Source organism: Rana temporaria, chromosome 2, assembly GCF_905171775.1.
Source record: "Rana temporaria chromosome 2, aRanTem1.1, whole genome shotgun sequence".
NCBI lineage: Eukaryota > Metazoa > Chordata > Amphibia > Anura > Ranidae > Rana > Rana temporaria.
Genome location: NC_053490.1, coordinates 134,538,166 through 134,552,510, shown reverse-complemented (window position 1 = coordinate 134,552,510; position 14,345 = coordinate 134,538,166). Strand labels below are relative to the sequence as shown.

Sequence of the window (14,345 nt, the reverse complement as noted above, 5' to 3'; positions counted from 1 at the left end):
GATTACAAGGTGAGTCCGGGGTTAAAAAAATCGGGACAGGCATACTGTAGCTCGCGCTACAATGCCTGTCTCGATGGTAAAATGTGTCGGGGGGGTGAACTACCGCTTTAATGTGAATAACGTTTGGTGTGATTAACCAAATAAGCTGAACTTTTCAGAATTTGTTGGCATGGATAGAGTCTTCTATTGTGTGAAGTTTTGGGGAAATTGGTTAAAATTTAAGGTCTTTATTTTGTACGTTAAACTAAATTAAGCTCCTTAAAAAAGGAGCTTAATGTCGCTAATTTGCTTTGTGGAACACCGAATCACACAAAACTTCTTGGATAAGTTTGGGAAGTTGGGATCTTGGGCTGTACAAAGTTTCAGGGCAATTGATTGAGGTTTAGGCACTTTTTTGCTCATTAAGCTACATTAAGCAAATTTCACATTAAATGTTTCAGCATTGTAAAATATAGCTTAATGTGAATAACTTTTGGTGTGATTAACCAAATGAGCTGAAATGTTCTGATTATGTTGGCATGGATAAAACCTTCTATAGGGTGAAGTTTTGGGGAAATTGGTTAACATTTAAGGTCTTTTTTGTACGTTAAACTCTCAAAAAAACAAGCTTAATGTCCCTAGTTTGCCTTGTGGAACACCAAATCGCACTAAACGCATAAGATAGGTTTGGAATTTTGAGATCTTAAAGCGGGAGTTCAACCATGTATTAATTTTTTTTTTTCTCCCCTTAGATTCCTGCTCGTTCGGTCTAGGGGAATCGGCTATTTGTATTAAAATATGATCCGTACTTACCGTTTTCGAGCTGCATCTTCTTCCGTCGCTTCCGGGTATGGGTCTTCGGGAGCGGGCGTTCCTTCTTGATTGACAGTCTTCCGAGAGGCTTTCGGCGGTCGCATCCATCGCGTCACTCGTAGCCGAAAGAAGCCGAACGTCGGTGCGGCTCTATACTGCGCCTGCGCACCGACGTTCGGCTCCTTTCGGAAAATCGTGACGCGATGGATGCGACCGTCGGAAGCCTCTCGGAAGACTGTCAATCAAGAAGGAACGCCCATTCCCGCAGCCCATACCCGGAAGCGACGGAGAGGATGCATCTCGTAAACGGGTAAGTACTGCACATATTTTAAAACAAATAGCCGATTCCCCTACAGAAAACGAGCAGGAATCTAAGGGGAAAAAGTGCCCTCTAAGGGTGAACCCCCGCTTTAAGCTGTGCAAAGTTTTAGGGCAATTGATTGAGGTTTAGGCACTTTTTTGCTCGTTAAGCTACATTAAGCCAATTTCACATTAAATGTTTTAGCATTGTAAAATACAGCTTAATGTGAATAACTTTTGATGTGATTAACCAAGTGAGCTGAAGAATATGTTGGCATGGCTAGAGCCTTCTATGGTGTGAAGTTTTGGGGAAATTGGTTAACATTTAAGGTCTTTTTTGTACGTTAAGCCACATTAAGCTCCCCAAAAAACAAGCTTAATGTCCCTAGTTTTCCTTGTGGAACACCAAATTGCACAAAACTTATAGGATAGGTTTGGAAGGTCGAGATCTTAGGCTGTACAACATTTCAGGGCAATTGATTGAGGTTTAGGCACTTTTTTGCTCGTTAAGCTACATTAAGCTACATTAAGCCAATTTCACATTAAATGTAAAATTGGCTTAATGTGAATAACTTTTGGTGTGATTAACCAAGTGAGCTGAAATGTTCAGAATATGTTGGCATGGATAGATCCGTCTATGGTGTGAAGTTTTGGGGAAATTGGTTAACATTTAAGGTCTTTTTTGTACGTTAAGCTCTCAAAAAAACAAGCTTAATGTCCCTAGTTTGCCTTGTGGAACACCAAATCGCACTAAACGCATAGGATAGGTTTGGAATGTTGAGATCTTAAGCTGTGAAAAGTTTCAGGGCAATTGATTGAGGTTTAGGCACTTTTTTGCTCGTTAAGCTACATTAAGCTACATTAAGCCAATTTCATATTAAATGTAAAATTGGCTTAATGTGAATAACTTTTGGTGTGATTAACCAAATGAGCTGAAATTTTCAGAATATGTTGGCATAGATAGAGTCTTCTATAGGGTGAAGTTTTGGGGAAATTAGTTAACATTTAAGGTCTTTTTTGTACGTTAAGCTCTCAAAAAAACAAGTTTATTGTCCCTAGTTTGCCTTGTGGAACACGAAATCGCACAAAACGCATAGGATAGGTTTGGAATGTTAAGATCTTACGCTGTGCAAAGTTTCAGGGCAATTGATTAAGGTTAAGGTACTTTATTGCTCATTAAGCTACATTAAGCCAATTTCCCATTAAATGTTTTAGTATTGTAAAATATAGCTTAATGTGAATAACTTTTGGTGTGATAAACCAATTGAGCTGAAATTTTCAGAATATGTTGGCATAGATAGAGTCTTCTATTGTGTGAAGTTTTGGGGAAATTGGTTAACATTTAAGGTCTTTTTTGTACGTTAAGCCACATTAAGCTCCCCAAAAAACAAGCTTAATGTCCCTAGTTTGCCTTCTGGAACACCAAATTGCACAAAACGTATAGGATAGGTTTGGAAGGTCGAGATTTTAGGCTGTACAAAGTTTCAGGGCAATTGATTGAGGTTTAGGCACTTTTTTGCTTGTTAAGCTACATTAAGCCATTTTCACATTAAATGTTTTAGTATGTCCCGAGAATTAGGGGGGATATGATCAACATGTACAAATATATAAGAGGTCCATACAGTGTACTTGGTGTTGAGTTATTCACTTTACGGTCAACACTGAGGACAAGGGGGCACTCTTTACGTCTAGAGGAAAAGAGATTTCACCTCCAAATACGGAAAGGTTTTTTCACAGTAAGAGCTGTGAAAATGTGGAACAGACTCCCTCCAGAGGTGGTTCTGGCCAGCTCAGTAGATTGCTTTAAGAAAGGCCTGGATTCTTTCCTAAATGTACATAAAATAACTGAGTACTAAGATTTGTAGGTAAAGTTGATCCAGGGTAAATCCGATTGCCTCTTGGGGATCAGGAAGGAATTTTTTTCCCCTGCTGTAGCAAATTGGATCATGCTCTGCTGGGGTTTTTTGCCTTCCTCTGGATCAACTGTGGGTATGGAGTTGGGTGTATGGGATTGTATTGTGTTTTTTATTTTGTTTGTTTATTTTTTTGAGGTTGAACTGGATGGACTTGTGTCTTTTTTCAACCTGACTAACTATGTAACTATGTAACTATGTAACTATGCTTCATCAACCTTTCCTTCCTACTGCATGTTGATGTTGGCTATGTTGGGCCTGAAATAAAGCAATTGAAAACCTTTCTTCATGTACTGGACATTCGCTCACTACTTTATTCATCAGCTGCACCCCTAGACAACATTGAGGTAACTTAATATGCCGATCCCACAACAAACCAGCGACTCCTGCGGGGGTAGCACTACAAAAACAATGTTAAAGGTGTGACTCAGAAAAATAAAAACTACTGTGGCAAGATTTTGCAAAATGTATTATACAGTAAATGGAATGTTCCATTTTGCCCTTATTTCCCTTTAAATTGTTTACAAAAAAACACAAAAATTGTTCATAAAAAGCATTGACTTGAACACAACACAAATTTGAAAAATGACTCAATTTAGCACAAAATCAGTGCACTAACATTAATATAGGTAATGTTATGGGCTTTATTTCCGTTGGCCACTGATCGCTTTATCTGATGTTACTTTAATAAGAAGTACAAATTTTTTAATCGTTTATAAAACTAGTTTATATTTTGGTATAAAGCATGATAAAGTTACTTCCAAATGAGATAAAAAGATGTTTAAATACAATGTCTGTATATTTTTTTATGTGATGCCCATAAACTGAACTAAATAAAAAATAGGTAAGAGCATATTTATGAAGCAGTGAAGGTGACATTAACCAACTGCAGGTACATTTTCCTGGTGCATGTGTTTTAAATGACAGTGACTGAGTCACTTACAACGAATGATTGGTAAATGTCACATTTTCTGCTTTATAACTATGTTTCTTAGTGTTTACTAAAGGCCCGTACACACGATACGAAAATCTGAAGTAAAATTTCGTCCGACAAACGATCTGTCGCTTTTGACAGCCAATTCCGATTTTTCGGCAACAAAAGCAGACTGTAAATTTTTTGGTGGATGTGAACACAACGTCCACTTTTCGTTTAAACAGTACGGTTTTCGTCCAAAAAAATTGTAAGAGCAAGACTACGCATGCTCAAAAATGAAAGAATACATACAAAACTATTCTACATATTACATCACTTCTGAAGCTGAATTCTGTCGTACGAGAATTTTCGTATGGTGAGTAACTTCTTCACGTTCGAGATGAGACTAGCATGCAACAAAAAACGGACGAACAATCGTCTGAAAATCTGATTGTGTGTACAAGGATTAGGCCTCGTACACACGACCGAGGAACTCGTCGGAAAAGACACATCGTTTTCCTCGACGAGTTCCTTGTTAGGCTTGTCGAGGAACTCGACAAGCTTGCTTTGCGTTCACACGGTCAAGACAAAATCTCCTTGTTCTCAAACACGGTGACGTACAACACATACAATGGCAGGGGCTGCTTTTTCTAATCTCATGTTACTGCGTGTTAATTAAAAGTTTGGTAAGAGACGATTTGCACTTTTCAGTCTGTTACAGCGTGAAAAATGTGTTATCTCCATTACAAACTCTACTTTTACCGAAGGTACGCTCCCATCTCATACTTTATTCTGAGCATGCGCGGGTTTCTTAGCATACACACGCTCGCGTTTCTCGTCGAAAAACCAGGCCGACGAGGAACACGACGAGGAAATTGAGACTCCCGTCGGGGAAAACGAGAACTTGTTCTCTTTTTTCCTCGTCGAGTTCCTCAACAGTTTCCTCGATGAAAGACGTACAAACGATCGTTTTCCTCGGCAAAAAAGTTCTCCCACCAAGTTTCTTGATGGATTCTATCGAGGAAAACGGTCGTGTGTACGAGGCCTTAAGGGTTAATAAAAAATTGTAAAGGCACATTTTTATTTAAAGCCCCACTCCGGGATAATTTTTACTTTCATAAGTCCAAAAAATATGTAATAGTAAAAAAAGTAAATCGTATAAGGCATCATGCAGTAAAACAATGCGATGGAGCCTTTACCTGACTTCACATAAAGTAAAAGAAAGCAGTTTGGATATCATTTTAATATACCTTTCTATATATAGTGTGGAGACTTCAGGAATACTGAATAGAACTTGTGTGACCTGTGACCTCATTCCAGACTGCCATTTTGTGGATGTGGAATTCAGCCCTAGAGGTGGCTACTTCATCTTGTTCTGCAAAGGTAAATACAATGGAATGGACGAGACAGGGGCTAAGTGAGTAATGCTATACTCCTGTGGTAGAAACTGAACTGGGTTAGTATAATGACTTGTAAAGAGAACTCTATCTCTGTCTAGAGGTTGCTATATAGGATTATTAAACATGTATTATCTACTGTATTTGAAGAACAGGCATGGTGATCTTGGTAATTTTTTAATGCTAATAAAAATATTTAAATGTTTAAAACTGGTGTTTTATGTCTTGTTATTCATAAATACTTCATTTTAGAGGCAAACACTTAATACAGGGTTCCTCAGAACATTCTGGGCTTAAAAAGAATACAGCCCAGAAGCACCAGGGCTCTATACAGGCAGTCCCCGGGTTACAAACAAGATCGGGTATGTAGGTTTGTTCTTAAGTTGAATCTGTTTGTAAGTCAGAACAAGTACATTTTTTAAAGGGGTTGTAAAGCTTCGTGTTTTTTCACCTTAATGCATCCTATGCATTAAGGTGAAAAAACACCTTGCACTCTCGGGCCCCCCCCCCCCCCCCCCCCGTTTTACTTACCTAAGCCATGAAACTCTGTGGGCTTGTTCCCGCGATGGTTTCCCCCAGCTTGAGGTGGCTCGTCATTGGCGATTGATAGCAGCGCAGCCATTGGCTCCCACTGCTGTCAATCAAATCAATGACGTGGCGCGCCGGGGGGCGGGGCCGAGTGATACAGTCAGCGGCTATAGCCGCTGGCTGTATCACAGGAGCGTGCCTACAAGCTAACCCCCTTGGGAGAGAGTTTCCCGAGAAGGGGGTTAGCTTTTGCGGGGAGGAGCCGAGACAGCCACAGAGGGACCCCAGTTGACCAGGATTGGGGCCACTCTGTGCAAAACAAACTGCACAGTGAGTGGAGGTAAGTATGAGGCCCCGTACACACGACCAGTTTCCTCGGCAGAATTCAGCTTCCGACCGAGTTTCTGGCTGAATTCTGCCGAGGAAACTGGTCGTGTGTACACTTTCGGCCGAGGAAGCCGACGAGGAGCTCGGCGAGGAAATAAAGAACATGTTCTCTATTTCCTCGTTGTTCTATGGGAGCTCTCGTCCCGCCGAGCTCCTCGGCGGCTTCAGGGCTGAACTGGCCGAGGAACTCGATGTGTTTGGCACGTCGAGTTCCTCGGCCGTGTGTACGAGGCCTGACAGTGGAGGTAAGTATTCTATACCGCACCTATTCTGGCACTTCTCTCCTTCATGTAAAAAATCATAATTTTTTTCATAGAAAATTACCCAGAACCCAGAACATATATATATATATATATATATATATATATATATATATATTTTTTTTAGCAGACACACTAGGGAATAAAGTGGCGGTCATTGCAACTTTTTATCTCGCACGGTATTTGCGCAATGATTTTTCAAACGCCTTTTTTGGGGGGGAAATGTTTTGGTATAATGTGAAAAATGATGTTACGCCGAGTAAATAGATACTTAACTTGTCACGCTTTAAAATTGCGCACACTAATGGAATGGCGCCAAACTTCGGTACTTAAAAATCCCCATAGGCGACGCTTACATTTTTTTTACAGGTTACCAGTTTAGAGTTACATAGGAGGTCTAGTACTCGAATTATTGCTCTCGCTCTAACGCACGCGGCGATACCTTACATGTGTGGTTTGAACGGCGTTTACATATGTGGGCGGGACTTGAATGCGCGATGGCACGGGAGATGCCCGGAGAAGCACCGGATGTCGGCGGGAGGGGGGGATGTCCCCTTCCGCCACATGTAAGAATGATCAAGCGGCGGAACCTGCCGCTATGATCATTCTTATGGTGCGCAGAATTGCCGCCTGAAAAAAAGGATATCTGAATGATGCCTGTAGCTGCAGGCATCATTCAGATATCTCCCACTGAAGTCCAGGACGTCATATGACGTCCTACGGTACGGAAGTGCTTAAAAAAAATATATATATATATATCTTTACAAACCCTTTTAAGTGTAGCTCCAGCCCAAAAAAAAATGTTATGCTTTTTGGATAGCATAGAGAAGGGTTAAGACCCCTGTAATGTTTGTTTTGCAGTCTGAGCCCCTGTTCAGAAGATTTCAGCTCACTTTCTGTCCCAATGAAAATTGTATTTTGAACATTTTGAATTGTGGAAACATGCCTTGGAGATAAAGCATCAGCAGAGACACCCTTTTCCAATAATACTCTTAGGCCCCGTACACACGGTCGGTTTGGTCCGATGAGAATGAACCGAAGTTCATTTTCATCGGACCAAACCGACCATGTGTATAGGCTATCGGTCTGTTTTCCTTGGGTCCAAAATTTCAAAACATACTTCAAAACCAAACCGATGGACCGCTGCCCCATCAGGCCAAACCGATGGTTAGTACAGAAAAGCATCGGTTCAAAACCCGCGCATGCTCAGAATCAAGTCGACGCATGCGTGGAAGCATTGAACTTCGTTTTATTCACCACATCGTGTGTTTGACGTCACCGCGTTCTGACCCGATCGGATTTTGGACTGACAGTGTGTACACATATCAGGCCGTACGGCCACTTCAGAGGTGAACCGATGAAAACGGTCCGTCGGACCATTCTCATCGGTTTTGTCCGACCGTGTGTACGGGGCTTTACAGGAGTGAATTTCCCTTCCTAGGGGTAGATTTCCTATCACTTCCTGTTGTCTGCCTCCATTTGTAAGTAGGATGTTTGTAACTAGTGGACCGCCTGTATAGTGACCTTTGAACCAGAGAAGGGAGGAAGGTGTGCCTCTAACCTTCTACCCCTTTTAGCTCTGTGTGGATTCTTCATTAAATTATTTTCTTATTCATTTTAGCAAAGGGTTACAAGACACAAAACATTGCCATAAAAATACCAAGACAATATTCATGCAATGAACTAACAAAAAATGTATTTGTTACAAAAGACCCGCGGGTCCCATACACAGCTTCACAGTAAATATTATTACAAACTTATAATAAACATCTATCTCTAGAACCTAATGGCCCGTACACACGATCGTCCGATGAAGAATCGTACGATTTTCGGATCGTGTGTACACTACTTTCGAGAGCCGATCACGACCGTTCATCCGATATTTTTCGATCGGACATGCACGAAAATTTTCCTCGTATGATGTAAGATCGTACGATTTTCGTTTAATCAGTACAGTTGTTGTCCGACAATACAATACAAATACATTACAACACATGACATCACTTCCGATTATTTTTTTCGGTCGTAAGAGAATTTTCGTGACTTTAATAACCTATTTCATTTTACTTGCGACTATTAAGCGAAAAAAGTCGTACGATCGTCGTACGATATTCGAATCGTGTGTACGGGCCATTAGGGCCGGTTCACACAGGGGCGACCTGGGATCCGACTTGAAGTTGCCCCAAGTCGTCCCAAGTCACTTGATTGAGAAAAAAATGGAAGTGAATGGGAGCCCTCTTAATACACACTACTGAAGTCGCTCCGATTTCAGAAAAGGTTCCTGTACTACTTCAATCCGACTCCTAGGCAACTTGTAGGCAACTTGTACCCATTAATTTGAAGTCTGATCCTTGCATCAGTCCTGCACAGAAGTACAGTCGGAGATGTGTTTGAAGATCCATGCAGATCCATAAAGCCACGTGCAGGCAGCCTGTTCAAATCAATGACAGGAGAGCAGTTGCACGGATCTGCATGGATCTTCAAACGCATCTCCAAGTGTACATCCATGCAGGACTGATGCATGGATCAGAGTGTAGTTTGCTCTGTTCGGATCTGTGCATTAGTCCTGCATGGATGTACAGTTGGGGGTGTTTATGCTTCCCGTACAGGTAAAGATGGCCCTTTGCATGGGTGAATGAATTTGCATGCCTATGTGAATAAAGCCTTACTGCTATAGACCTCCTCTTAAGACTAAGAATGCACTGTATTATATATTTTACAGGTCCAGGAATTCCTCAGATTTCTGTACATTCAACCAACAATCCTAAGGGTGAGTAGCACATTCTTAGCATGATGAAATAATTTTAAAATTTACTGTACATACAAATAAAATCTATTTGATTGTTAATTGGTTAAGTGCACCCTTCATGGGAGAATTGTGAGCTGCCATTGCTGATTTCTTTTTTTGAGAATTCTTTATAAATAAATAACATGAATTCAGACACCACATTACCCCTGCAAGTTGATTTTACTGTCTCCAAGAGATGGTAGAGTGCAAGCTATCCAATTTTCACCACAAATGCTCCAACTAATGCCATTGGTGTCCAAAACTCAATCCCTTTTATCTGTGACCTGAAGATACCTTGATATTTGCCTGATATTTGCCTGATATTTGCCTTGCGGCCTTACTCCTTATGATACTGTAGCGCTACCCCCAAAGGAGCCACTGAAAATATGCCAGGGTTCTTTTTCCCAATGTTTGTCCCTCAGACAGGCACACAGTCTTAGTCAGGCCAGGATACACACGACCATTTTTCTCGACAAAATCCATCAAGAAACTTGGTGGCAGAGCTTTTTTGCCAAGGAAAACGGTCGTGTGTATGTTTTTCGGCGAGAAAACTGTCGTGGATCTCGACGAGAAAAGAGAACAAGTTCTCTTTTTTCTCGTCGGGAGTCTCAATTTCCTTGTCGTGTTTCTCGTCTGGCTGGTTTACGATGAGAAACACGTTTGTGTGTATGCTTAGAAACCCGCGCATGCTCAGAATAAAGTATGAGACGGGAGCGCACCTTCGGTAAAAGTAACGTTCGTAATGGAGATAGCACAGTCGTTACGCTAGAACACACTGAAAAGCACGAATCGTCTCTCACCAAACTTTTACTTAACACGCAGTAACATGAGATTAGTAAAAGCAGCCCCAAGGGTGGCGCCAGTGGAATCAAACTTCCCCTTTATAGTGCCGTCGTACCTGTTGTACGTCACTGCGTTTGAGAACGACGAGATTTTGTCTTGACAGTGTGTACGCAAAGAAAGCTTGACAAGATTCTTGACAAGCCTGACAAGGAACAATGTTTTTTTTACGACAAGTTTCTCGGTCGTGTGTACGAGGCCTCACTCCTCGGCTCCATGATCTGTCTAGGGGTGTTCTTGTTGATGTTTTTATTTCTGGGTTAACTTGGATAGGGATGGGGAGAATTGAGTGGGATACTCTAAAAATAAACTACCGTATGTACAAGATTTAGTAGCACAATTTAGTAGCACAATTAGACAAAAATCAGGCAGCCTCTAACTTAAAGAGGAGTTCGGCCCACCCCTTTAAATATTAAAAGTCAGCAGCTACACATACTGTAGCTGCTGACTTTTAACATTAGGATGCTTACCTGTCCTGGAGTCCAGCGATGTCGGCACCACAGCCAATGTTTACTTTAGCTGGTCGGGTGCTGCCGCCGCCATTGCTGGTAAGGGAGTCCAGCAGCGTAGCCTTTCGGCTTCACGGCCGTGTCCCTACTGCACATGTGCGATGAGAGCTACGCTCTCTAACTGGCCCCGCAGAAGGGGAGGGAGGAAGAGGGGGGCCGAGCTGCTAATGTTCTTCACCGCGGCCTGGTCTCCCAGAAGAAGGCACATGGTACCTGTAAAACACAGGTACCCGCTCCCCTTGAAAGGTGCCAAATGTGGCACCGGAGGGGGGAGGAACCGGATAAGCGGAAGTTTCGCTTTTGGGTGGAACTCCACTTTAAGCCTGGTACACACTATAGTTTTTTTTTTTCATTCAACCCAGCGGTTTAGTAGAACAATCTCCCCCGCTGAGTTGTTATGTTCTGACCGGGGGACAGCCCCCACCCCGATCAGTGCTGTTCGGGTAGCGGGTCGGCTGCTGGTTTTCGTCTGACAGAAGCCGGGCAAACTGTGTGTATGTCAGACAAATGCGTATAAACCGGCAAATGTCTCCTGACATTCGGCCCGTGTGTGCCTGGCTTTAGCAAAGTCAATGCAACAGGTATGCAGTGTATTTACAACCCCTGCAACTGTATTACTGCACAGCCCAACTGTGACAAATGTGTAAAGATCTACGACAGTTTTATTACTGAAGATAAAGCATATTTTCACACCAAACAGATGATTAGGAAGTGATCAGGGTCAAATATCATTCAGTCATTAGCTACTTTAGAACTGCTGAAGGAGGAATTTATGACTGTAACCTTGTAATAAATCTGTTTCACAATCTGTCTCACTGCTCCTGTATAACATTGCCTTGCTGTGCGACAGAATTAATAAATGTGCCCCATACTGTTGAGATAGCATTTCTGTCTTATTTCTGCAATCTTGTATATTGGTTTTTACTTGACCTATCTGGATCAGTATCTACCAAGCATAGCGCCACCCCCGAAGGAGCCGCTTAGTTATTTTTTGGGTCTTCTATTCTGCGCCTCAACTCCAAGAATGGCCTTAGCCCCTCTGGCACACCTGGTTAGATATAAAATCACTACAAACACTTTCAAGATTACATATAGAAAATACTAATATGCTGGTTGTGGATTGTTACCAAAAACAGACACACACTGGTAGTGATAAATAAGTTGAGTATATTATCACGGAAAGAAATGTGGAAACTTACAGCACTGTTAAACCTTGCTGCAGAGTATCAATACAATATAAATGACAGCATCTAAAATTTAGCAACTGTAAATATAGAAAACAAAGCACAATAATCGACATGTCCATTGCACGGGTGCTGAGAGGGAGGAGAGAAGGTTTGTCAACCTCTACGCTCATTTTGGACCACAATCACCATTGAAAGTAACAAAACAAAAAAAGAATATGAAAAATTGGGTTAACAGGTACAGTAACAACAGTTCCGTATTGTTACAGGTCCTGGGGGGAAGAGAACTAGTATCTTCTGCTAGCAAACGTTAGGGCCCTTTGTAAAGAGAGTAGGTTTAAATCAAGCAAAATGGAGACGGTAATCATCTAGGATATTCTGTTAGATAGTGGCTAAAGGTGGCAGGTCCAAACAATCATCCTCTGACACTAGAAAGGGGAATAGGTGTCTGCATGCAGTGTCTTTACTGTGTTGAGAAAGATGTTTTTCTTACCAAAACAGACTGATCGGCAGATGTAGCAGTTACTAAGACAAACCATTGAACACTAACTTAGAATGATTAGCTTTCATTTATTTATGTAAACCCTTTACACCCCAACACCCCATCCCATTGCTGCTATTGCTTATAAATTGTGTATAAAAAGTGTATCTAAATATGGTAGTACATCTAACACTACTCTCCACCCAGAATGACGATTCTGTCCAAAGGTGCCCCTGTGCTCCTATATTCAGGATGGGGGATCTCTAATACAGGAGGTGTGTTACTGGCCAGATCACCAGTTGAAAACTAAGGGGAAAATGCCTAAACAAAAAAAAACAAATCCACCTATCACATCTAATGGTTGGAAAACTGCAGTATATTACATTTTTGGTTTTAATACTGCTTTACTAATGTTATATTTTGTGTAAGGACTTGAGACAGTGCTTTAAACTGGGTATATTTAGGGTTCACACTCCATATCTTAAGAGTAGCAGTCACCGCAAACAGGGCCGGATTTGCTCTCCCTGCCGCCCGAAGGCCAGGTTCCGCAATGCACACCCTCCCCACCAACCAAACTACCCCCTCCTCAAATCAATGGAGAATGGCAACCGGATGGCAGGGGCGGCACGGTTAGTTAAAATATTTTTTTTACTTTTTTTTTTACTTTTTTATCACTTTTTTTTTTGTTTTTTTTTATGTGTAGCTTGTCGCTTACTTTTTTTTATAATTTTCTTATTATTTTTCTTCTTCTTTACTTTTTAATTACTTTTTTTTTTATTAATTTAATTGTTATTTCGTATTATTTATTTATTTTTTTATCAATTTTTTTCACTTTTTTGCTATCATACAGGAGAAAACAATTCCCTGTGTGATAGCAATTGGAGGTGACAGGTTCTCTTTATTGACTCTGTCACCTCCAAAACAGGAGTCCTAGCACTGTCACAGCTGAGATGGGGAGAGCACAGCTCTCCTCTCTCACTGTGTACATCGGCAACAGGAACAGGAGACAGACTCGGTGGCCGGGGGGAGGATGGAGTTCCGAAGACAGAGCCAGCAGAGAGAGGTGGGTGGGGTGGGGTGGGGGAGGGGAGGGGAGGGGAGGACGGACGGGCGCACACATTTTACAAGTGATTTCGGCGACATCGCCGCAATCACTTGTTAACGAGCGAGCGAATTGCCCCATAACTTACCGCCCTTATCTGTATGTTACGGGCGTCGGAGGAATCCATACCACTACCGCCCCTTGGCGCCCTGCCGCCCCAAGGCCTGGCCTCAAAGGCCTTGTGGGAAATCCGGGCCTGACCGCAGATAAACAATGTCTAGACAGCCTGCAGTTGGAATGAATGATCTAGAGCCCACCTTGATGGAAGTGAATTCATTATTGTATCAAGATGTATGTGGTCTAAAGCATACACAAGCTTGGAATAAACATGTATTTTTTTAATTTCGTATTTATTCCACGTTAAATCCAGGAGAAGGTACTGTATACTTAGGCCCAGATTCACAGAGAGCGGGCGCACATTACGCCGCCGTAGCGCAAAAAATATACGCTACGCCAATGCAGTGCAGAGAGGCAAGCATGGAATTCTCAAAGCCAGTGCTGCCAAAACTGCGCTGGGTTTCGAAGGCGTAAGTCGGCGTAGGTGGAAGTGGGCAAGAGCCATGCAAATGAGGCGTGACCCCATGCAAATGATGGGCCGAGCGCCAGACAGATACATATCATCAACTGCGCATGCGCCGAGACGAGGACGCATCCCTCTGCGCATGCTCATAACCACGTCGGAACAACTGCCTAAAATACGCCGGATTACTGCCTACGGCGTGAACGTAACTTACGCCCAGCCAAACACACGTCCAACGTAAACTCTGTAAATATACGCCGGCTTGTGTTCCCTGGTGCAGACCTTTGCATGTCTGCTGCTGGGTTACACCTCCTTTATGGGGCTTAACTTTACGCCGGACGTACAACTTACGCGCACATCGCGTAGCCTGCGTCGGGCGCACGTCCGTTCGTGAATCGCTGTATTTCCCTCATTTCCCTCATTTCCCTCAT

General features: G+C 42.2%; 1 protein-coding gene across 2 annotated transcripts in view; it reads left to right on the top strand.

The window, feature by feature from the left end:
* LOC120929554 (inactive dipeptidyl peptidase 10-like) overlaps positions 1-14,345 on the top strand; it is a 218,487-nt gene that overhangs the window by 161,010 nt on the left and 43,132 nt on the right. For both annotated transcript variants that reach the window (XM_040341134.1, XM_040341135.1), the window contains exons 16-17: positions 5,183-5,301; positions 9,213-9,260. In XM_040341134.1, the coding sequence (XP_040197068.1) occupies positions 5,183-5,301; positions 9,213-9,260 (167 nt within the window). The remainder of the gene's footprint in view (positions 1-5,182; positions 5,302-9,212; positions 9,261-14,345) is intronic.